The sequence below is a fragment of the Vombatus ursinus genome, unplaced genomic scaffold (genome assembly GCF_900497805.2).
Source record: "Vombatus ursinus unplaced genomic scaffold, bare-nosed wombat genome assembly UNPS02014816.1, whole genome shotgun sequence".
NCBI classification, from domain to species: domain Eukaryota; kingdom Metazoa; phylum Chordata; class Mammalia; order Diprotodontia; family Vombatidae; genus Vombatus; species Vombatus ursinus.
In genome coordinates this window covers 3,125,983-3,150,792 of record NW_020954594.1, presented here as the reverse complement: position 1 = coordinate 3,150,792, position 24,810 = coordinate 3,125,983, and the positions used below count along the sequence as shown (strand labels likewise).

The 24,810-nt window shown below is 40.6% G+C and overlaps 1 protein-coding gene across 1 annotated transcript in view; it reads left to right on the top strand.

Annotated features, from left to right (window-relative positions):
- Positions 1-24,810, top strand: part of SORL1 (sortilin related receptor 1) — a 216,807-nt gene that overhangs the window by 167,803 nt on the left and 24,194 nt on the right. The window contains exons 26-35 of the mRNA XM_027835471.1: positions 5,383-5,508; positions 6,483-6,590; positions 7,347-7,478; positions 7,878-8,009; positions 8,694-8,834; positions 12,399-12,557; positions 14,122-14,271; positions 19,290-19,421; positions 20,083-20,209; positions 24,496-24,665. Coding sequence (XP_027691272.1) covers positions 5,383-5,508; positions 6,483-6,590; positions 7,347-7,478; positions 7,878-8,009; positions 8,694-8,834; positions 12,399-12,557; positions 14,122-14,271; positions 19,290-19,421; positions 20,083-20,209; positions 24,496-24,665 — 1,377 coding nt within the window. The remainder of the gene's footprint in view (positions 1-5,382; positions 5,509-6,482; positions 6,591-7,346; positions 7,479-7,877; positions 8,010-8,693; positions 8,835-12,398; positions 12,558-14,121; positions 14,272-19,289; positions 19,422-20,082; positions 20,210-24,495; positions 24,666-24,810) is intronic.

Sequence of the window (24,810 nt, the reverse complement as noted above, 5' to 3'; positions counted from 1 at the left end):
GTATGCATGTACGTGTAAACATTAAACACTGTAAGAACGTTCTACTAATTCAAATAGAATTAGGTGATTATTATCATCACCTATGATTATCAATCACCTATCATTAGGTGATAGCATCAGTTATCATCTTAATGCATGTGGATTACCCGCTTTGTGTATTAAGACAGCTTTAAAATTCAGCCTTTCTACACCTCCTAGGATACCTGATCTGCCTTGCCATCCTGCCCAGCCCCAGAGGACTAAGAGATCCCAACTAATTTTAATTTTTACCTAACTGAAAATGTAAATGGGAAGTGGCTTGTTCTCCTTAGAAGTACAGGTACCACGTCCATACACATACATTATGTAATACACTTGAAATTTACATACCAGTGGCTTTGTATTATTCAGTGTTTTGGATTTATCTCCTTTTGGAAGAGGACCTTATCTGATGCTTCTTTGTAGATCTCCCTATTGTGCTTAGTGCAGGGCTGTGTGGATGGCAAATTCTCAACAAATACCTTGCTGCCTCTGCTTCCATTCATTAATGTAGTCAGTTTAGTGCTGGCTTTTTGGCCTGTAAGAGTCAGTGGACTCTCCTGAGGTGCCCGACTGGGAGAATCTGGCTGAGTTCAAGTAACTTCGATTTATTTAGTTCGTTGCTGCTGCTGCTGCTGCCTCTGCCGCTGCTGCAGCTCTACAAACTGCGCATCTTGGAATTCACCAGAATGTTTTGCCATACAGTTGGGCTGGTGGGCCAGGACCTGCAGCATAGAATCTTTAGGTGCATCGGGGCTCGCAGAAGGGTGAAGAAAACAAGCTGCAGGAAGGAACCATTGTCAAGCTCTTCAAGGCATGACCATCATTAGGAAGCCCCCATTGGGATGTGTGACGAGTTTATGAATTAGTGGGAAGCCCTGGAGCATTTCTGTTTGCAAATTGTAGGATGATTGAATAGCTTGTTAACATCACCGTATCACTCAGACTTGTGTTTCAGCGCACATGCCTGTGCTTGGAAGTGAATTAACGACTTCATTTCTCAGGTTAGGGCTTGCCATCTACACCCCACCTCCCCCTCTTTTTTTTTTTCTGGCAGTGCTGATAGAGGGAATTCATAGCTCTTGTCTCCCTCAACTGAAGCCTTGTTCTAGGACTGCCTTTCCAAATTTTTCTAAGAGGATTCTCTCTCTCTCCCTCTTCCTGAAATAGTCTGAGGTCAGATGGGAGCTCATTAAGATGTATGCACATGACTTTCCATTTCCTACAAGAAATTAAGCTGTGACCAAATAACCAAAGAAGATAGGTCAAGACAGACTGACCTTCAGTTAGCCTTAGCCCTTGTGCACTTTTAAACAATTGAACCTTATGGAGGCAGTGAGGCCATACTTTCTTTTCATTGTCATAATTCATCTGGAGAGAAGAAAGGCCCTGCTCGTGTTTGGCTAATGGTGAAACCTCATTTGCTGTTAATCGGCTGCTGAGGCAGGAAAGATTTACCCAGGGTCAAAGAGTGACTCGTTAGATAATAGGCTATATTAGACACTCTAATGCTGCCGTTCTCTGAATTTTATCTTGACCATTCTGGCAACGTGATGGAGCAGAGAGCTCTGGATTAAGAATCAGGAAACCCCTAACTAGCTGTGTGATGTTGGGAAAATCATTATACCTCTCAGGACCTCAGTTTCTTCATCCGTAAAACCAGGCCATTGAATTAAGTGATCTCTCAGGCCCTTTCCAGCTCTGGCATTGTTTTTCCAGAATTCACTTCTTGTCACTCTCAGGGGTATTTTTTGTATTTCCATACACATTGACTCTTTCCACCTAGTCTTGCCAGATACCTTTAACCTAATTTAATCTCAACCTTGGCTGCCTCTGGAGTATCATTCAAAGTGCAATAAAAAAATAAGGGAAGGAGTATAAACTAATAGAAAATCTCTAGAGTGGGGTGTTCTCCAATCTCTACCTCCAAATCACTTAGACAGTAGTAAACAAGCATTTGTTTTTTAAGCATTCCTTATTTGCCAGGCACTGTGGTAAGCTCTGGGTATATAAAAAAAGGCAAAAACACAGCTTTGCCCTTAAGGAACTCACATTCTCATGGGGGAGACAATATGAGAATGACTAAGGATGTTTCAGATACACACACATTTTATATACACTCAGAAATGTATATATACACATATATATGTATATTGCATGTATGTATATTGCAATATATAAATATGTATATATAGATTTAGTTACACACAAAACATACACAATATGCATAAACATATGGGTATGTATATATAAGGAGAAGGGGAGGGAGAGAGAGAAAGAAGATATTGGAAAGTAACCTCAGAGAGAAAATACTTGCAGTGGGGGAGTGGGATGGAATTAGGAAGAGACACTGGGAAAAGCATCTTGCATAAGATGCATAAGGAGATGAGCCTTGAAGGAGGCCTAGGAAGGCAAAAGGAGTTCAAAGGATTGTCTTGCTGCTCTGAGGGAAGGCCCAGGTGAGATTGTGTAACAGAAGTCTTAGTACATAGGCCCTTTCTAGTTCTCCAGCTTCTATGGTTATAAACTGGAGATGGCAGTGAGAGACACCCCTTACAAAGTTTCAGAGCTACCATTTGGAGATACCAGTGGCACTTGGCCAGATGTTTTTCGTTTACCAAATGCCATGGAAAGGCTAAACAAGGAGCAGATTAGAATTTTTTGTCTAGGGGCATGTAGGTGGTACCATAGAGCACTAGCCCTGGAGTCAGGAGGAACTGAGTTCAAATCTGGCCTCAGACACTAGCTCTGTGACCCTGGGCAAGTAATTTAACTCTGATTGCCTCAACCCAAAAAAAAAAATTTTTTTTCTTTTTTAGTTTAAAACAAAACAAGGCCCTGGAAAATGCCTGCTAGTTGACATGGAGTCATCCTAGGACTAGTAGCAACTTGTTTATGAAAGAAGAGAAAAATGTGATGAGGCATTTGGAAAGGTTATTAGACATGTTAAATTAATAAATTAAAATCATGTAAAAGAATCTCTGTTCGTAGGGTAATACTTCATGTACCATGACAGATAACATTTATTCCTCTTCCTGGAGATAAATGCGTTTTTAAGAGATACCTAATGGATTGTAAATGCCAGTGACAGTAACATATTATATCCTCTAGTCAGTTTATTTGCATACTACCATGTGAAGCGGTCTTATAGGAGATATAGCAAGAAGATGAGGATGGAAATACCACTTGTTTTAAAGTGATTTAGAAAATCTGGACATTTTTGTTTTAACTTCATGATGTGAAGGACCTGTTAAAGCACTTTGCAAACCATAAAGTGCTTTATAAATGCTGTCTCTTATTCTTACTTTAGTCTTTTTTTTTCTTTTTTTTTTTTTTTTTCTTTTTGACTAGGCAATAGGGTTAAGTGACTTGCCCGAGGTCACATAGCTAGTGTGTGTTATGTGTCTTGAGGCCGGATTTGAACTCAGGTCCTCCTGACGCCAGGGCCGGTACTCTATCCACTGTGCTACCTAGCTCCCCCTTACTTTAGTCTTAAAGAGTTGTCTGGGCCACAGAGAGGTTTTTATGACCTCAAGTCCAGCATTTTACTCACAATGCCACACTACCTCTTCTTGCATTTTAAATTATCTTTAGAATAGACTTGAGTTAAGTTGGCATCCTGCAACATCAGTTAAGCCATTGAATTAATATGAATAGCTTATTGTTGGTTACCTTGATTTAGTAAGAAAAGCACCTTTTATCCTCTATAACACACTCTCTCTGTCCCCCTCTCCCCCTTCCCCATTCTTTTCCTCTCTTTCCCTCCCTCTCTCCCTTCTCCTATCTCTCTCTCCCTTCCTCCATATCTCTTTTTTTCTCTCTTTCTCCCTCTTCTCTCTCTCTCTCTCTCTCTCTCTCTCTCTCTCTCTCACACTCCCCCCCCTTTCCCTCTCTCCACCCCTTTCTCTCCTTCCTTCCCCTTCCCTTCCCTCTTCCTTAGCAAACAGGTATAAACAACTTTCTGCCCAAGTGGAGAAAGAGAAGATCAGATGAAGCAGGCAGGCAGTGAACAGCATTCTTTATGCCCTGCAGAAATTTCACCCTAAGAACCAGAGATTTGGAATAATCTCTTTAAACCATTAGTGTTCCCTTATAGCCCAGGGCCATAGTTTCAACCATTTCTTCTTTTGCTTTTAATTCTAGTCTTCCTCTCTATTTAATTTAAGCTGGTAGAGGGGGCCCAGTCTTCTGGGATCATTAGATCTAGGATGTAGTTTTATTTCTGGAGCCCACTTGCTGTGTGACCTTGAGTAAGCCACTCTCTGGTTTTTAATTTTTTCACCTCTGAAGCAGACAGCTTTACCCTATAGAGTTGTAGTGAGAATAAATGAAGTAATTCAAGTGAGAATATTTTCTATTTTTTAGGAGGAAGTATCACTAAGTTATCAGATATTTATTGAACACCTGTTTCTGTATAACCATTCTAGGGAGTAAAAGCATAATATCATCAACAGCAGTTTTGAAAAATCATTAAATGGTTTATGACCTTGAGAGTTTATATTCTTTTTGGAGACACAGGACTTACAGATAGGAAACAAGACATTGTTATTGTTGTTATTATCATTTTTATTTTGTTGGATTGTGGTGAGATAGGTCTCTGATTTCATTCTTGAAGGGAACCCCTGGTATGGAATCTCCGTCTACCAATTTAAATGGACATCAGTCTACAGGCTTAGAAAGTTGCCTGGGACCATGAGAGATTAAGTGACTTTCCCAGAGTTGCAAAACTAGTAAGTATCAGAGGCAGGAAATTTGAAAACTGACTGTAATGCTACCTCTCTATGACAAAATGTCAAATAGACTAGAATAAAATTCACAGTCAAGAGTTGTCCTGTCTTGTTATGGTTACCATTATGCTTATAGCAACGGTCTTTGGGCATGTACAAGCGAAAATAAATGTGACCAATTCAAACAAAGAGGAAACAACTGCTTCTGTAAAGCATATGTCATAAGACTGTGGAAAGAGAGAGAGTGAGAGGAGAGAGAGAGAGAGAGAGAGAGAGAGAGAGAGAGAGAGAAAGTTTATCTGTGACACACACTGGAGGTATTTGTCTTTTCCCAACCATGTGTCAACCAATCAGGGGAAGGTCACTTTCTTTAACTTTTGTATATAGAGCTTTATGGTGATTCTGCAGTGAATTTTAAAAGTTGTTGAAAGGTAGTCATTAGAAATGCCAGCGCATTCATCAAGGTGCACCCACTGAGCTTAGAAACCAGCCTCCCCTAGCTTTCTAAGTCCTACCTAGGGAAGACCTTCCTCCTTCAGTCTTGAGGACCAGGTAGCACTCACCTCCCCTCAGTGGTTGGTGGGGGAGAGAGAAAGGGCAGTTGTGGTGATGGTGTCTCTTTCTGTTTTGTTTTTAGCCATCTTCCACACCTGTGAGGCCTCCAGCTTCCAGTGCCGCAACGGGCACTGTATCCCTCAGAGGTGGGCGTGTGATGGAGATGCTGATTGCCAGGATGGTTCTGATGAGGACCCTCTCAACTGTGGTAAGTGCAGATGCCTCTGACCTTCAGTCTTCCCTAGAAAGGAGAAGCGAGTTGAGGCTTCAGGATGGGAAATGTCATCATTCTTCATTGAGAGATTCCCACTGAGCTGGGAAAACTACTCCATGCCTCAGAGTTTTAAGTGAGCCAGCTTTAAGGACTCAGGAACATTTCTTTTGGTTGGTTGCTTTTCCAGAAGGGATGCCTTGACTGTGCATTGTTCCTGTTGGCTCTACCCTACATGTGAGATTGCTTCCTTGGGACTCAGAGACCAGGGTGGGTCCATTCTCACTTTGAATCACTGTGCCTGGCCATGATCTGGAGGCAGTGTTCTTTTGGCAAGATTGACAGATCTGGATGTGTGAATTGAGGGTCCTACTTTTGTTTCTCTACAAATTTTCAGTGCCTTACTTCAGGCAAATCCTTTAAACTCGTGCTGTTTAGTTCCTGCATTTTTTTTTTCAAAGATTGATAGCAGGGATAAGGGTTAGATGGTGGCCTATGTATAGGAACCTGTTCGCCTTACCTTATGTGATTGTTGAGAAGATAGATGGCAGAGTGCTTTAATGAAATTATAAAGGGAGTTTTCCCTTGTGTAGGAGCCTTGGCTGTTTACTCCCAGTATGATCCTGGGCTTTAGTTTCCTTACCTCTAAAAAGAGGGGATTAGACTAGAAGGTATCTAAAATCCCTCCCAGGACTCTTTCTATCTCTTTCTATTATTATTGTTATTTAAAATTTTTTATTATTTATTTAATAATTTTATTTAATTTTAATTTGTAATTATATATAATCTAACATATAATCATAATTAATCTTAACATATAATTGTATTTAACAAATATTTATTTAATTTATTTTATTTAATACATTTTATTATTTATTTTAAAAATCTGATCCAAGCTTCATGGCTTCCTGCTCCTGGGCACTGATTTTTTTTTTTCTTTCTCTTTCTTTTCTTCCTTTATCACATTCCAGAGAAGAAGTGCAATGGATTCCGTTGCCCCAATGGTACCTGTATTCCATCCAGCAAACACTGTGATGGGCTCCATGACTGTTCAGACGGCTCAGATGAGCAGCATTGTGGTGAGTGCGGCACTCTTCCAAGGGGAAGTCACAGACAAGGTGTCCATGGTAGTTGGGAGCAAGTGGTCCCAATATTTTGCTGCTCAGGGTCAATTTTTAACCAGATTGACCTTTAGCTACTTGGCATTCTCTTGCTAGATCCCCATGGCAGATAGACAACACCAAAGGGAGTATGTGCCCTTGGGCCTTGGTTTAGAGAAGTTCCAGCTAAATTGTCTCAGTGGGCATTGATTCTGGCTCCTGGATTGGTTATGTTCTAATCTAATATTGCTAGTGACCACGCATGCAACATTTTGTGGCCTCAAACTCCTTTAAATACCAAATTGTTGTTTTAATGCCTTGACTTAAGGTTCTATTTGCCCGAAGTGTCCATTGTTACCACAGAATAATGTTGGGTAGCAAAGTCCCACCAGCCCCCTCCCCTCCTGAATTCCAGACCATCCATTTTAACCCAACTAAAACACCACCTCCTCTGTGAAGCTCTCTCTCCTCTCATTCCCCCAACCCTCAGTAATGAATGACCTTTTCCCCCTTGGGTTTCCGATAGCTCTTTGTTTGGTACAGTGTTTTTGTTGTGCATTTTACTTAGCAATGTTGTTTTTATCTTTTACCCCACCTAAATTCTGAGGGCAGAGACTGTCTTATCTATATTTACTATGTCTCCTTCTATGTCTAACACAGGTCTTTCTTTGCAAATAGTAGGTGCTTAATGGATATGTCTAATTGAAGTCTCCTACTGTCTGTGAATTCTTTCAGACCCCCTGTGTAGTCGTTTCATGGACTTTGTGTGTAAAAACCACGAGCAGTGTCTCTTGCACACCATGGTGTGTGATGGCATTGTCCAGTGTCGTGATGGCTCAGATGAGGATGCAGCTTTTGCTGGGTGTGGTAAGTGGGCTGCTCAGGGAAACGATATCCTAAAATGGTGGAAGGCCTGTCACAGATGAAGGATGGTGAGACCACTTTAGGGATGTTTATTCACCCAACTTAGAGATCTGTCAGGCATCCAATATGGGCTATCTTAAAAGACCAGACATTATATATAAAGCAGTATAAGCCCTTTTAGTTGAGAGTAGTCAAAGTACCAACAGATTAGAGTTTGTGGTTTGTTTTTGTTTTTGTTTTGTTTTGTTTTTCACTTGGGCTTAATATATTTCATAAAATCTTCAGATCAGAAGAGCCTTTGAGAAGTTTTTAGGCCATTTTTTACCCCTGTGTTGTTCTGCTGTGCCGAACTTTTTAGCATAGGAATGATCATTATCTCATGTTAACTTGTTCCTTTGTTAGCCTCAGACCCTGAATTCCACAAGGTTTGTGACCAGTTCAGTTTCCGGTGTCAGAATGGAGTTTGTATTAGTTTGATTTGGAAATGTGATGGGATGGATGACTGCGGGGATTACTCAGATGAAGCTAATTGTGGTAAGCTCATTTTTAAAAAACTGCTTGTTCACTTATCTGTCCTCCTGATCTTTTATTACTCACCCTTAATTTAGGAAGAAGTAAAATGAAATGACATTTGGTCATATGCAGGCATGTAATTTTTTTTTCCAGGAACCGCAGCTAATTCTAAGCCAATTTATGGGTTGTCATGTCTTGAGAAACTTTGGAAGCTATTGAGTGCTCCTCATATTGAGATGATATATGTGTGTGATTATATTATATATTATATATTTCCATTTTTTGAGTGTAATGCTTTTCAAAATTCCGAGTTTTTAATATGTATGTATACACACACATATTTTTTCATTTTTTGAGTGTAATGCTCTTCAAAGTACCAAGTGTCCTAAGTCACAGCTATATACCACCATTAATTTTCATCAGTAGACCATTCTTTTTGTCAGATGTGTATAATTTTAAATTCAGATAATGATTTTCAAAATGTTATGATATATTTTAGGAAATTAAGTTTCCTGAGGAGAAGGAGAGATGGGGGAGGTGGAATTTATGGAATTATATGGATGATTTTCTTTGTCTCTGTTGTAGAGTCTAATAGCCTTGGTAGATGCAGCTGGGTTCTGGATAAGAAAGGTGTAATTAGATCTTTGAGGTCTCTGAATAATATGTACTGGGAAAGTGACTACTGCTCATGGTTGGTATCTTTAGAAAACCCCACTGAAGCACCAAACTGCTCTCGGTACTTCCAATTCCGGTGTGAAAATGGGCACTGCATTCCAAACAGGTGGAAATGTGACACGGAGAATGACTGTGGGGACTGGTCTGATGAAAAGGATTGTGGAGGTGGAGGTAAGGGAGCGCTTACAACAAGCTGATCTTTATAGAACGCTTGCTAGTTTACAAAGTGCTTTGCCTAAATAATAATGAGGATGATAAGGATGGTTATAATAATAACAGTAACAGGAGAGCATTCTGGGAAGATGGCAGAGTAGGTCAGAAAATTCCAAGCTCTCCAGATTTTCCTCCACAAAAGAGATAAAATAGTGCCTCTGGGCAAACATAGAGTAGGTAAAAATAAATGAGTAGGGGTGCAACAGGGGTCCTCCTGGGACAATCCACGAAGATCTGAAGAAAAATCCCAGGCTGAGGGTGGTTCCTGTGAAGAGTAAACACCTCCAGGCTAGGGACTGCTTAAACAACAAGTGGCAAGCCCTGGGGTTAGCTGGGTTGGGAGGCCGCCTTGGCCCCAGCCACAGGACACCCCCCCCCCCCCCCCCCCCCCCCCGGGGGGGGGGGGTTCTGGGCTAGGGAAGATTGAGGGAACCTCTGCTAACAAGGAACCAGACCCAGCTGTGCTACAGAGATGTGGCCAGGGGCAAGAAGGAACCAGCATCTGGCCAGGGGCAAGAAGGAACCAGCATCTGCCCGGTAAGAGCAGAAGCAGTGGCTTCTGCTGTGGGCACTTATAGGAGGCTGGAGGTCTTGGTTCCAGGCTGGAGGGGGGAACTGAAGATCTGAGGCCAAAGGCACCATCTCTCACACCCCAGGATTAGAGGGGATTGTAAAAATTAAGCTACTACAAATAAAAAAAAATGCACAGGCAAAGGAGAAAGAATCAAACCATAGAGAGTTACTATGGAAATAGAGAAGACCAGGGTTTGTTTTCAGAGAAGGATACTGAAGTAAAGAAACCCTCCTCTACCCCAGAGAGTAATGTCAAACCTGCTCAAAGAGAATTTGTAGAAGAACTTTAAAAAGACTTTAAAAATCAAATGAGAGAGATTGAGGAGAAAAAAAAAAAGAGCAATCTAACAAAAGCAAGAAGATTATGAAAAGCTAACAAATTAGAAAAGGAGATCCAGAATCTTAAGGAAGAAAATAACTCCTTGAAAATCAGAATTGGGTAAAGGGAAGCCAGCAAAGTTGTAAGAGATCAAGAAATAATAAAGCAAAATATAAAGAATGAAATAATAGAAGAGAATGTGAAACATCTCATAAGAAAAACAATTGATCTGGAGAACAGATTAAGAAGAAAAAGCATAAGAATAATCAGACTACCTGAAAGCTATGATCAAAAAAAGAATCTTGATACAACAATACAAGAAATAATTAAAAAAAAATTGTCAAGAAAATTGTCCTGAAGCATTAGAACAAGAGGGGAAAGTAGAAATAGAAAAAAAATCTACCGCTCACCTCCTGAAAGAGATCCTATGAGGAAAACCCACAGGAATATTATAGTCAAATTCTGACACCCCCAGCTCAAGGATAAAATATTATGAGCAACAAGAAAAAAAATAAACAATTTAAATATGGCAGTGCCACAAGTAGAATCACACAAAATCTAGCAGCAGCGACACTAAAAGACCGCAGGTCTTGGAACACTATATATTGAAGAGCAAGAGAACTGAGGTTCTAGCCAAAAATATACCCAGCAAAGTTAAGCATAATCCTCAATGAAAAAAATGGACATTTAATGAATTGTCAGGTTTTCAGGACTTTGTTCAAAAGAAATCTGAACTTAATAGAAGATTTGACATATAAGAGCCAAGAGAAATATAAGTTATATACCAAAGACTAATTACAAGGAACTCAATAGACTATTTATCTTTTATGTGTGTAAAATGTAAAACATATGTCTGAGATTGTTATTAGTAATTGGGTAGTTTATGAAAAAGATTGAGGTAGACCTGAGTATGGTATGACTTCAAAAAGTAAAACTGTTTAGGAACAGGTAAAATGAGTAATTGTCTTATACAAATGAGGTGCTAGAGGAAAAATTGACACAAGGGAATTAAATGGGGGAGGAAAGTTGGTAGTTCCGGAAACCTGCTTTGATCTGGAATGGGTTCAAGAGGGAACAATCCATATATATCTAGAACATCTCGAAGAGTGTAAAAGTCTTCTAAATTCAGAAGAAATAAAATGGCAAGGGGATAGGAGAGGGGAGAAGATAAGGGAGGGGTCTCTAGAGGGGAGAGTGAGGGAGTAGGTTAAGAGAGTATCGAAGGGTGTTTAGACTAAAGGGAATGGGAGGATAAGGGAGGGATCATTGGAGGTGGGGTAGGTTAAGTAATAAGAGGACTGGTTAGTAGGAGTAAAGTAGCAGAGTCTGGAGGGATAGGAAATAAGAGATATGCACAAACATAAAGCAAAGATCTGGAGTAGAATTTGTTAGGAGTAGTCTTTGTTTATAAATGTATGTGTCTACATATGTATGTATGTGTATATTTGTATGTATATATCTATATATAAATTATCCATGCTTAATCATAGCCTTCGGGTGGGGGGTAGAGGAAGGGAGAAAAAGAACAGTAAAAAGTGTATAGCAGAGAAGAAAAGAAACTTACAAGGAAGCAGAGAAAAGATGGATAGCTGTCAGCACAACGTGTAGTATCTATTAGGTAGGCTTTCTTGAAATGGAAATTTATTGGTATATATTTTGAATCCTCTCTTATGTTCTGCTGTGCACATGACATTTTTTTCTTTTCTTTTTTTCTTATTCTTATTTCTTATTTTCTTATTCGATTTTTTATTTAAGTTTACATGTTTCTTTTTCTTTTTGTGTATTTAAGTTTTAGGAAAAAAAATAAAGGGGAAGAAAAAATAATAACAATAACAAACATTTATATAGCACTTACTATGTGCCGGGAGCTGTGCTAAGTTTAGCTTTACAAATATCTCAGTTGGTCCTCACAAGTATTCTGGGAGGTGGGTATTATTATCATCCCCATTTTATAGTTAAGAAAACTGAGGCAAACAGAAGCTAAGTGACTTGCCCAGGTCACCCAACTAGTAAGTGTCTGAGTCTGGATTTGAACTCGTGTCGCTGACCCCAGGCCCAGCACTCGATCTACTGTGCCACATATTAAATCCTCTCTACAACACTGGGCTCTGGGGAGTACAAATATTATTTTCATTTTAACAGATGAAACAGGATCAGAAAGGGTAAATAACCTGGCCAAGGTCAGGTAATAGTAAGTAGCAGCTGTTGAGACCTGAACCTTACCACTGTCTTAGCATGCTTCTTCTAGTCTCTCACTTTGGGTTCTTGCACTGGACAGTGTAGCCAACTTTGGGTTAACCACTTCAGATGTTCAGCACCCTCGAAATCCTCTCCTTTCTAGCCATCGGCTAATGTCTTTACCCCAGAAATACAGGCCCATTTCAGTACTGGCCTGAACCAAACACGATTGGGATGGTATGCTTGTCAGCCATGTATATGTCAACTCATCCCAGAGCTCCCGAGTAAATAACATTCAAATTATCTGGCCTTCTGCTGTGTACCTGTCTCTGCCCACCTTGCTTCCAAGTCAGCCTTGTGGGTTCTGGGGTGCCGTTTAGACTTACAGATTAGGGGCTTAGCTTCCTGTGACGTTGACTTCTGAGGGTGTGGTTGCTCTGTGCTTTTCGCAGATTCACATCTCCTTCCCCCCAGCACGACGACAAGGCCTTCCACGTGTCTGCCCAACTACTTCCGCTGTAACAGCGGTGCCTGCATTATGAACAGCTGGGCATGTGATGGCTACAAAGACTGCCCTGATGGCTCTGATGAGGAAGCCTGCCCCACCGCTGGTGAGTTTAGGAGCTCCAGCCTCTTTCCCTCACTCCCACCTGTGGAGGATGCCTCCCCACTGAGCCGGAGCACTGCCCCTCTGTAGAGAGCCCCGGGTTTCTGGAAGTCGCCTTGAAAAAGTGCCTGTATCAGACTCTTTCTCAAACAGCCCACATGATGTGACAGGGAGAAATGAATGCAGAGGCCCTGCCTTGGAAGGCTGTCAGGAGCAGAAGGGGATCGTAGAAATTATCTGGTCAAACACTGTCATTTTATAGCAGAGGGAACAGAGCCTCAGAAAGGAGAAATGACTTGCCTGGGGTCACACAGCGAGATGGGAGTTGGGGAAGGGAACAAACATTTATGAGGCTAGCCCAGAGATCTGTCCACTGTTTGGGACCCCCACCCATCCAAAGCCCCCAGCTGAGGTAGAGCTGGAATTTGAACCTAGGTGTTCTAAACTCCAACCTAGTGATCTTTGCACTGTAATATATTGCCTTCTTAATAATAGTACCTAGCATTTGTATGTAGTACTTTAAGATTTGCAAAGCCTTTTACAAATATTGTCTAATTTGATCCTTACGATAACCCCTGGGAGGTAGCTGCTGCTATTATTATCACTTTTCGGATGGGGAAACTAAGGCACATGGGGGTTAAGTGACTTGCCCAGGGTCATACAACTAGTGTTGGAGGCTGGATTGGAACTCAGCTCTTCTTAACTCCACTGCCTTCTTGTCTTTTGAGGAGGTAGGGATAAAGACTCAGCTCACTTCCACTGCAGCAGCAGCTTTAGAGATAGTAATTGTAAGATTTACGAGTGACTTTTCCTTGGGCTATGCTCAGAATGCTAGATTACAAGGAAAAGACAGAGCGATGAAGTTGTTACTGGCCCTCTGCACTTGCTGCAAGACTCTTACAGCTTTCTTGTTTCCTTCTCAGCAGCTCTTTGCCTTTGTCCCTGGGCTGGAAGTGTGCATAGGAATATACCTTTATGTTTAAACGCTCTGGGAGAGAACAGACAGAGATGTCAATTTCCTCCTCCAAAAAGAGTAGAAGACTGCCATCTAGTGGTTATATGTGGTGACACACGTGTTCTTTCAAAGGACCAACCAACCACACTGTCTTAATTTCCTATACTCCTAGCCTCATTACATACACATTACTCACCTTCATTCTACAGCTCAGACAAACTGAGACGACGCTCCATCTACCATCTCTGTGCCTTTGAACTGTCTGTCCTTCATGCCTGCAATGTACGGGCTTCTAAAGACCTTGAGAGCTCAGCTAATTGATACGCCTCACTTCAGGCAGAATAGAACCATCGGCTAGATGAATGTCCTTGTTCTTAAAGGTCATCCGAAGAGAGATTCTTAATCGATGCTCTTTAATCTCAGCTGTACCACAGCCTTCAGCAATTTTGAGTGGAATAGAGCTGATCCTGTCAAACCCCTATGTACATATTCCATCATTAAATTTCTAGCTTTTTGAGACCTTTGTTCAATTCTTTCTGTGTTGTCCCCAATGTTCACTGGCCCTTTCCCCTTTGTCCTGAGGTTCTAATGATCTTCTTGTCTCCTTTCCCAGCTAACGTCTCATCGACCTCCACCACTGCCCAGCTTGGACGATGCAGCAGGTTTGAATTTGAGTGCCAACAACCAAAGAAGTGCATTCCCAATTGGAAGCGCTGTGATGGTCATAGGGACTGCCGGGACGGCATGGATGAGTCCAACTGTCGTAAGTGCCTAGAGCCATTAGTAAGGCTGATTTTTAGTGTTGATCTTATATTCCTTGTGCTTAATTTCCCTGTGAGTTGTATATCCCTACTTGAGCAGAGTCTCAAGTATGTGTGTCTGTGTCTGTATACACATATGTACAGGCATATTTGGGTTATATGCTCATAAACAGTTGGGATCAGGGTCTACACTGTTCTAGGCCGGTAGAGTCGTAATTAAGAAATGGATCCCTGCAGGCTGCATATTGACTTAGAAAATCACAGATTAACATTAACTATCTTGCATTGTATTTTTATTTATTTTGTTAAATATTTCCCAGTTACATTTTAATCTGGTTCAGACTGTACTCAGGAGTTTTGAGGGCCACTTTAGGCTTTGTATGCCCTCCCACCCCTCCCCAGCACACAGCACAGTGCTCTGCTCACAGTAAGTGCTTAGTAAACATTTGTTGAATGAATAGACACATGAATGTGCCTGTAGCCACTTTGAAAACATCCGTACCAAAGATTATGTGGACATAGTGCTTTAGAGTTATTTTATTTGTCACTGGGAGTTAGGGATTTCTAGTATTATCATCTCCTTTCTAAAAAGGGGCAGGGGAGGGTATCTTTATTTGTTATTGCTTACTTGTATACATTTCAAGGCACACTGTTCTGTGGAACACTACATTAAAGATAAAATACATCATTGGACAGTTTCCTGTGACTTTTGAAGGAGGTGGGGCAGGGATGGCTTAACAGATATTTCCAAGCCTATTCCATTCACACCCAAAAGACTGCAGCCCAGGGAGAGGGTGGGAAGGTCAGAAAGCCAAAGATGATACTGTTCTAGATGAAAAAGCAGAGACTTCCAAGCCGCACTTGAAGAATGTTACATGTGCCTAGTTACCTCCTTGCTTACAAGGTCAAGATCAAGGGTGCCTTCTGTCCCTTTGAGGGCCAGTTAGTTTTGTGCTGTTTCTGGACTGCAGATTTCCACAATAGGCCCTGTCACCATCTCAAATATGCAAGCTGTGGTCACAAAGGCAACTGGGTGAAAGAGTATGGAAAGACCCGTGTAAAGCTGTCACTGCTGTCAGGGGTTAAAGTGGGTGTCCTGCTGACAATGAGTTTTGTGTGTCTTCGCTGTGGGAGGGTTTGTGGTCTGGTGGAAAGAAAACTGGATTCTGATCCCCAATCCCCCAATAACCAGCTGCTTGATTTTGAACAAGGTGGCTAACTTCCTTGTTCTTAACGTTGTCATCTTTCAAATGGGAATAATAATACCTATTCCCTCATAGAATTGAAAAAGGCTTTAATCCAGCTTCATCTAATAAAGTCACTGAATCCAGCTTACTACCCAGTACACAAACACCATCCACAGTGTCCCTGACAGTTGGTCATTCAGACTCTGCTGGGATGCTTCTGGTAACAAGTTACATGACCTCATAAGGTTGCAACCCATTTCATTTCTGGAGAACTCTTAATGTTAGGAAGTTCTTTTTTTATATTGAACCAAAATATACCTCTCTATAACTTTAACCAGCTGCTGCTAGTTCTGCCTCTAGAACCACATAGTTTCATAAGACAACCCCTGAAACTTTGAAGGTAACTCTCGTGCCCCTAGCCACGTCTTCTCTTCTCCAGGTTAAAAATCCCCAGTTCCTTCAGCCATTCCCAAAATGGTAGCATAGCTGTCATCTTCTTCCTCACCATCATTTCTGACATTTGTATAACCCTTTATGATGGACAAAATGCTCTTACGTATATTATCTCATTGACTTTTTATTGGCCCTATGAGATAGGAAGGACAGTTATTATCTTTATATTATAAATTAAGATACTAAGGCACAGTTGCTTAAGTGAGCTCATGTAACTAGTAAGAGAGAGAGTCAGAATTAGTATTCTCCTATCTTTTCTTCCATCGCCCTTTTCTTGGAACCCATGAATGTATGATATGATTTTCATATCATATCACTGTCTTAGTCATACTCTTCTGGAAGTACTTCAGTTTGTTAATGCCTCAGTGAACAGATCACTGTATCTTTGTGTATGTATGTGTGTATATTTTATAGCTGTGTGTATATATGTTTATGTGTATATATATATATGAAATAGATATGTGTGCACATATGTGTGCATTATCAGTGCAGAGAACACTGTAACTTTTATCTCCCTTGTTCTGAATACAATACATTATTACTATGATTATTATTGTTATTAATCCAGCCTAAGATAACATCAGCTTTTGGGCCAGCCAAGTCATATTAGACTCATATTGAGCATGTATCCACCTAGAACCCCTAGGTTTTTATCACATAAATTGCTATTAAACTAGAGCTTGCTGTGCTTAGCAATTGGATTTTTGAGCTCAAGTGCAGAAATTGATATTTATCCTTATGGAATTTTGTCTTGTTGACTTGTTCTGGTTATTCCAACACATCAGGATCCTTTTAAAGCTTGATTTTATTATTCATCCTATAGGTTGCACCATTCTGCTTTGTGCATTATAAAAATTGAGTAAGCATGCCTTCAATATTTTTATCGAAGTTATTGGTTAAAATGTTAGACAAGAAAGGGGTGCGCACAAAATCGTTCAGTGGTTTTTCCAGTGTCATTAGTATGTTGTAGAACCAGGATTTGAACTAAGTTGACTCCAGTAGAGACTTTCTTCCGGGTTGACATTGATCTTTTATTCAGTACCTAGTAGGACTGTTCAAACTGTTACATGGTTCTCCTCCCCTCCCCCCACCCAGCCCTAATATTCTATTGGTAGATAGCCTGGTGTAGAATAGAGTTCTGGACTTGGGTGTCAGGAAGACTTGGGTTAAAATCCTGCCCCTGATAGGTATTAGTTGTTGGGTAAGTCACCAGTGTTTAGCACACTGCTTGGCACATAGTAGGTGCTTATTAAATGTTTATTGACTGACTGACAAAGAGCCTTAGTTTCCCCATCTGTAAAACAGAAATAATAATACCCATAGTGCATACTTCAGGGTTGTCATAAAAGGTCAAATGAGATAATTAAGTAAAACATTTTTAAAATGGCAGTTAGTTTTGTCATCTTTCCTCCCACATTTCTGTCTTGTCCGTGAGGATAATGGGGTAGACTTTGTTAAAACTGTGCTGAAATTAGGCTAGACTGGGTCTGTGGTAATCCTTTGATCCCTTTTGGAAATTAAGTGATGTTAGTTGAGCATGATTTGTTCCTTGTTATCACTGCATTCTTTTCTAAGTGTTTACTAATTATCTAACAATCTGATTCTAGAATATTGCTAGTGATCCTATCAAACTCACTTATTGGTCTGTGATTTCTAGAGTCTACCTTTTTTGGAAAATCAGAACATTTACCTGTCTCCCATCCCTAGGCTTCTTTGCTAGGCTCCATGTTTTCCCAGAGATTACTGACCATGGTTCTGCTATTTCAGTTACAGGTTCTCTCCATACCCTGGGATACAGTTTGTAAGGGCCTGACGAGTTATTGAAAGTAACCAACTTCTCTGCTACTCTCTCCTTACCAATTGTGGGTTTTAATTCCTTTCCAATTTGAAGATAATTCTCTTTGATAGAATGTCAGTAGCTACAAAGCCTTTCCTGCTATTTTTCTTCCTTGTAAATAAGACAGACTCTGGATTTCTTGTCTTCACCTGCTGCTTTGCTATCTTGGAAAAACTTCCGGCCTGAGGCTCTGCTCTTCTAGTTGATGACTCCTTTCCTGTAGCTCCATTTTAATAAGGACCCAAGCCATGCTTCACCTCACTCATGCCTGGACTCACTCTCCAGACTTCTTTATCTTTTCTGCTATCTCTGTCTGTCCATCACTATCTCTCTGTTTGCCTCTCTGTCTCTTTCTCACTATTATGCTGTCATCTCTCTCTCTTTCTCTCTCCCTCCCTCTTTCTTTCTTTCCTTTAACATAGAAGTGATACTCTCCCTTTATCTGCTTCAGAGAGACGAAAGGTTTGAAGCGTAGAAGAGACCTTAATGATCACCCACCCCCTATTCTCTTCTAGGTCCAGGTTATTTTTTTTCACCCTAGTTTATATGCCGTCTCTTCTGTCCATTGTACATGCCCCTTTGAAATCTGAGCTCACCAGAGAGCTGCCTATGCAGCAACAATGACTTTTCTTTTTCTTCAGGATCAACTGTAGTTGCAAAGTCAGAATTTGATTTTGAGAGCTTCTATATTTTATTGAGATATTTTCTTGATTTAATTTTACAGTATTGTGCAACGGATCAGTAAAAGCTGACAGAATGTATTTGTATGGCTTTTCAGCCTTTCCAAATCTCTTTCCATACATTATTTCATTTTATGTGAAAATATTTTGAAAAATTTTAAGTGGTATATGCACCATTAATGATGATGATGATGATGATGATGATGATGATGATGATGATGATAGCTAACTTTCTTTAGTGAATATTATGTGCCAGTTACTATCTCATTTCATCCTCCAAACAATCCCAGGGAATGGGTGTTGTTGTTATCTCGTTTTACAGATAAGGAAACTGAAGCTAACAAAAGTTAAGTGATTTACCCAGTGTTACATGATTTGAACTCAGGTCTTCCTGACTCCAGGCCCAACATTCTATTCACTGTGCCACCTAACTGCCCATAGTAATAGCAATTATTTTTACTGTTGTTATCATTGCTCAGAAATTGTGGAGGCAAAGAGATTGACGTACTCCCCTGAGCTATATATTAGTCTACCTTCTCCACAGCATTTGGTGTTAAAGATATTGGCACATGACCGCATGAGAGCCCCAGAGTTTGTTTGTGTGGTGTGTGAATGAAGAACTCACTTTGTAGATTTTAAGGTATATAGAATTGTAAGCTATGAATCTTCACCCTTTGAATGGTTAATTCTGACGCATCTAAATGAAGCTAATTGAGCTGAAAAAAAAGTCAAGACACCGACTGCAGACATGAACAGAGCTGGAGCCTCAGGCTCAACTAATGGAGTCCATTACTCCTGTCTTTTCCCATGGTTCCTATGAGCTTTTAAATTTTATTGTATTTGTTGTTGTTGTTGTTTTCTAGCCACACGTAGCACGTTGTCTTGTGTCAGTGGACGCTACATGTGTGAGGATGGAGAGGCCTGCATCGTCCTTACGGAGCGCTGTGATGGCTTCCTGGACTGTTCTGATGGCAGTGATGAAAGGAGCTGTACTGGTGAGTGACTTTTCTCCCCATTGATCTGTTTAGACAGTTTGTCCTTTGTTCCCAAGGTAACCAAGAGTCCCCCTGTAAGGAACTATGAGTCTTCTTGTTTTTCATCCAACCTGTAGGTGAAACAGAACCTTTCTTCTGGTTCCCTTAAGGAAGATGAGAACAGGGAAACTCTGACACCATCCTTACCTTACCACGAGATCCTGCTCCTTCCTGGTTTTGTTTTAGCTGTGATTTTTTTTCTTATTGTGAACACTTAGCCACTGGTGCTTGAGCATTGTGCCTCAACTCAACTTATTGCCTTCTCCTTGAGAACATATTAAGTGTTCGGTGCTCTCATGATTGAAGCAATAATGAATGCCAATCTGTTTGCTTTTTGCACCTCTGCTAACATTTCAGCAGGACAGATTTGAGCAAAAATGCAAAGAGATGCATCATGACTATAAGGGATATGGGGCCCCTGAAAGATTTGCAATTAGGGAGGCGATAGAATTCTTGCCCAGATTTATTTTAAGAGGACTGGGGCCTTTCCACGTAACTGTTGGCCCAGCTTGGTCAGGAAGCTAGGTAAGGGATTAAGTGACCTCCAGAGGGCCCTTCAAACCCAAGACTTGATGAGGCAGTATTTTCTTCCACTCTCTTGCTCATCCCTTTATCTCTGTAGAGGAGACAACTGTATATAAAGTACAGAATCTCCAGTGGACAGCTGATTTCTCTGGTGACGTCACTTTGAGTTGGACACGGCCGAAAAAAATGCCAGCAGCATCCTGTGTGTATAATATCTATTACCGGTGAGTTCTGGGATCATCATACATTTTAGTCAGACAAGGCTGCACTCCATAATCTGCCCTTTTCTGTCTCCATTCTTCTGTTCATGCCAGTTCCCATATGTGGACTGGATTTCCCCAGCCCCATTCCCTCCCCTGCCTCTTGCATGAAGCCTTTCCCTGGCCCCAGCTACCAAGGTGAAATGATGTAACGCACCCTCCTCAGTTTTCCTTTACATTACCTGCTGCCTCTTGTACCACTGTTATTTGTACAAATTTGTACTTATCTGTGTAGATGCTGTAGGTTAGTAATGGACAACTGCCCATCAGATTAGATAGTGAGGTCTTTAAGAACAGGGTCTGTGTTCTACAGAGCTTTGTATCTACCTGCCTTGCACAAAGTAGGTATTTGATAAATATCTACTCAGCAAATGAATAGGGATACGTGCATACACATACATACCTAAATACATACACACACACATACACACGTACATACATATGTGTGTATCTATATCTCTGGGAGTTTTATATATAACATACATTATGTATATGTTGTATATAATTAATATAATATACATATGTGATAATGCATATAAGATATAATTAAAATATAATATGATTATAAATAAATATATAAAACTCCCAGGGTTGTTATGTTTTCATATGTATGAGTGTGTGTGTGTGTGTATGTATGTATGTATGTATGAATGTATGTATATGTGTAATTTCAGAGCTAGAAGGGACCTTAAGAGATCATCCAGTCACCAGGGGCTACTGAGGTAGTAGGCTCCTTCCCCTTATCACCATTTTACAGTTGAGTAAATTGAAGCAGAGTTTAAATGACTTGTCCCAAGGTCACCAGCTAGTAAGGGTCTCGAGGTCAGATTTGAAATCGTGTCTTCCTTACTTCAGACCCAGTGCTCTATCTATTGTACCACCTAGTACCCACATTTCAGGTTCCTGAAAGAATTGACCAGTGTGATTGCTGAACCACTATCAGTGGTTTTCAGAAGATTGTGGAGAGTGGAATTGCTCCTAATGAAGGGCTGGTAAAAGTACATTTGCCAGGGTCTTGCAAATCTAGTCAAAAGGGCTTTCAATTAATCAACCATTATGGTTTTTTAAGGTCTAAGTATATACCAAAGTAGAAGGTAAATATACAAATCCCAAAGTGCCAGGCCTAGTGGCACAGGTCTGCAATCCCTGCTTCTGAGGAAGGCTGAGGCTGGTGGATTTCTTGAGTTCAGGAATTCTGAGCAGCAGAAGGACTTCTGCCAGAAGGGTGCCTTCACTAAATCTGGCATCAGCATGTTGAGCTCTGGGGAGGGAGTCCAGGGAAGGAGCTCCACCAGCCTACCTATAGAGGAGTCAACCTGTTCAAGTTAGAAATAGAGTAGGCCAGAACTTCTATGCTGATCATTAATGGGGTTGGGCCAATGAGTACTTTACTTTTAGCCTGGGCAAGATAGGGAGATCCATTCGCAAAACAAAACAAAAAATATGAGTAGGAGAGCCTAGGATGAGTTTGAGTTACCAGGCCTAGATAAACTATATCTTTGGGTATTGAAAGAACTGGCCGATTTGATTCTTGACTCACCACCGGTGATATTTGAAAGGTTATGAAGAACAGAAGTGGTAATTCAGGATTAGAAAAAGTCAAATGTTACTTGCATTCCTTGCAGAATTCTAGAACATGTCATTATCAGAAGGATGGTTATTGAATGTCTAGAAAAGGAAGCAGCAATCACAGTCAGTTTGGCATTTATCATGCCAAACTTATATGGATAGGGACTTTACCTGTGATTTCATTGGTGGAATTCCCAGATGAGGAAACTCTCTCTCTACCAGTGCAGGTTAGTACCTTCTCTGAAACTTTTAGTGTTAAAGAGTTCCTTGGGACAGTGAGAAGTTAAGCGACTTGCCCAAGGTTATACAATCAATGTGTGTCAGAGGTAGAACTTGAACCAGCTCTTTCTGGCTTCTGGGTGCTGCTTCTGACAATGTTATTAGACTGGTTGATTTGCTTAGTACCGTGGCTGTAGTTTACCTATATTTTAGCAAAGTATTTATCAACTCTATGCTTGTGGAAGAGATGGAAAGACACTGGCTAGAATTTAATACAGCTAGGTAAACTAGGTGGCACGGTGGACACAGCATGGGGCCAGGAAAACTCATCTTCCTGAGTTCAAATCTGGCCTCAGACACTTAATAGCTGTGTGATCCTGAACAAGTCATTTAACCCGGTTTGCCTCAGTTCCTCATCTGTAAACTGAGCTAGAGAATGGCAAACCACTCCAATATCTCTGCCTAGAAAATCCCAAATGGGGTCACAGAGAGTCAGACATGACTGAAAAACTGCTGATCAACAACAAAATTTAGAGTTGATTGAATGGTTAGACCCAGTGGGTAATCATTTTTAGTGTGATGCCAACTTGGAGGAAATCTTCAGTGGAGTAGCCCAGGGATCTCTGTTTGTCTCTATGCTATTTAACATTTTTATCAGTTACTCGTATAAAAACAGTTGGTATCTATCTCATAATTCTAGATGACGCAAAACTGAGAGGAATAACTAACACATTGGGTCACAGGATCTATAAAGATCTTGACAAATTAGACCATGGAACTAAATTGAACAAAGTGAGATTTAAGAGGGATAAATGTAAAGACTTATATTTGGTTGAAACAGTGAACTTAACAATGCTCCATATGAGTCAGTAATGTAATATGGCAGCCAAAAAAAATGAATCTAGTCTTAGGTTTCATTGAGAGAGGTATAGTCCCAGGAGTAAGGAAGAGAGAGTCTCACTACATTCTACCTTGGTCAGAACACATCTAGGGTGTGCTCTCCAGTTCTAGGTGCCAGATTGTAGAAAGGACATTGTCAGAAAAAAAGAACTGCCAGGATAGTGAAAGGCTCTGTTCTACCAAATCTGGATCAACTAAAGCAATTGATGATATTTAGCCTAGAGAAGAAGAGACTGAGGAAGGACATGATATCTACAAACATTTGAAGGACTTTCATGTGGAAGGAGGATTAGACTTGTTCTATGTGACCCCACAGGGCTGGGGCAGTGGGTGGAAATGGCATCTATTCTAGGCTTAATATAGGGAGAAAAACATTCCCCAAATTCGAACTATCCAGAAGTCTCTCCATCTCTAAGAAGAAGCCTTTCCTGGTCCTTCTTAATCTTAGTGCCTTTCTTCTGAGATTATTTCTCATTAGAGAGGAAGCAAGGAAGAAAATAGATGGATAGATAGGTGGGTAGGATAAATGGATAGGTTGGTAGATAGATAAATAGACATAGATAGGATAGGTAGGTAGAGATAGGTAGATAGATAGAAGGAATAGATGGATAGATAGGTTGGTAGGTAGATAGGATAGATGGATGGATAGACAGGTAGGTAGGGTAGGTAAATAGATAGAGATAGATGGGACTGATAGGTAGATAGATGGGACTGATAGGTAGATAGGTAGAAAGAAAGAAAGAATAGATGTATAGATAGGTTGGTAGGTAGGGTCGGTAGGGTAGGTTAATAGATAGAGATAGATAGAACCAACAGGTAGATAGATATGATAGATACTATACATAGAAACACAGGTGGTCGATACTTATAAAGATGATACATAGGATAGATGATAGATAAATAGATACATACATACATAGATGATAAATAGGTAGATAGGTGGATACGCAGATACACAGGTGATACATAGATGGTAGAATAAATGATAGATGGGCACACACATAGTTGATAGATAAGATAGATCATAGAAAATAGACTAGATAGATATGTCTTATTAGCATGTTGTCTTCACTACTAGACTGGGAGCTTTTTGAGAGCAAAGACAGTGCCTGGAACATAGTTGGTACTTAATAAATGCTTGTAGCCTTGACTTGGAGACTTGATGATCACTTATGAGAGAGATTATAGAGGAAATTTCCCTTCAGCAACATGTTCTAGATAGGCTTTGTGGTCTCCTTCAACTCTAGGATTTTGTGATTATACCTACGGTCACACAGTTGTTTAGCAGCAGAACTGGGACCAGAACCCAGGCCCATTGGCTCCTCACTCAGGGTTCTTTCCATTGTGTGGTTCATTCTGGTGTATTTTGCTACCTCTCAGTTCACAGTTAATTCACTGACATAGCAATTGCCACCATGAAGAATAAATGGTCCTCCTTGTCATTGGATGTTCTGATGCTCCTGTGATGAAAAGCCTGGTGTGGCTGCTTTTAAATTGAGCCATATATTCTTAGTCACCTCCATGTTGCTCCAGGGCTGAAATACCTTTGTTTTGTCACCCAGGATGATTGGCGAGAGCATGTGGAAAATATTGGAAACTAATAGCAATAAAACCATCAGCATCTTGAAAGTCCTAAAACCTGACACCACCTATCAAGTCAAAGTGCAAGTCCAATGTCTGACTAAAGTGCACAACACCAACGATTTTGTCACCCTCAGAACCCCAGAAGGACGTAAGTGTGGCTAGCTGATGGGCCCCAGCTGGGCCAACAGGAATCCACAGGCCACTTCTAGGGATGGCCGTGTGATTGGCTCCTTGCCCCCTTAACTTTGAACTTGATTAGCGAAGACCTGTGTCAACTATAAATCAGTCTTGTG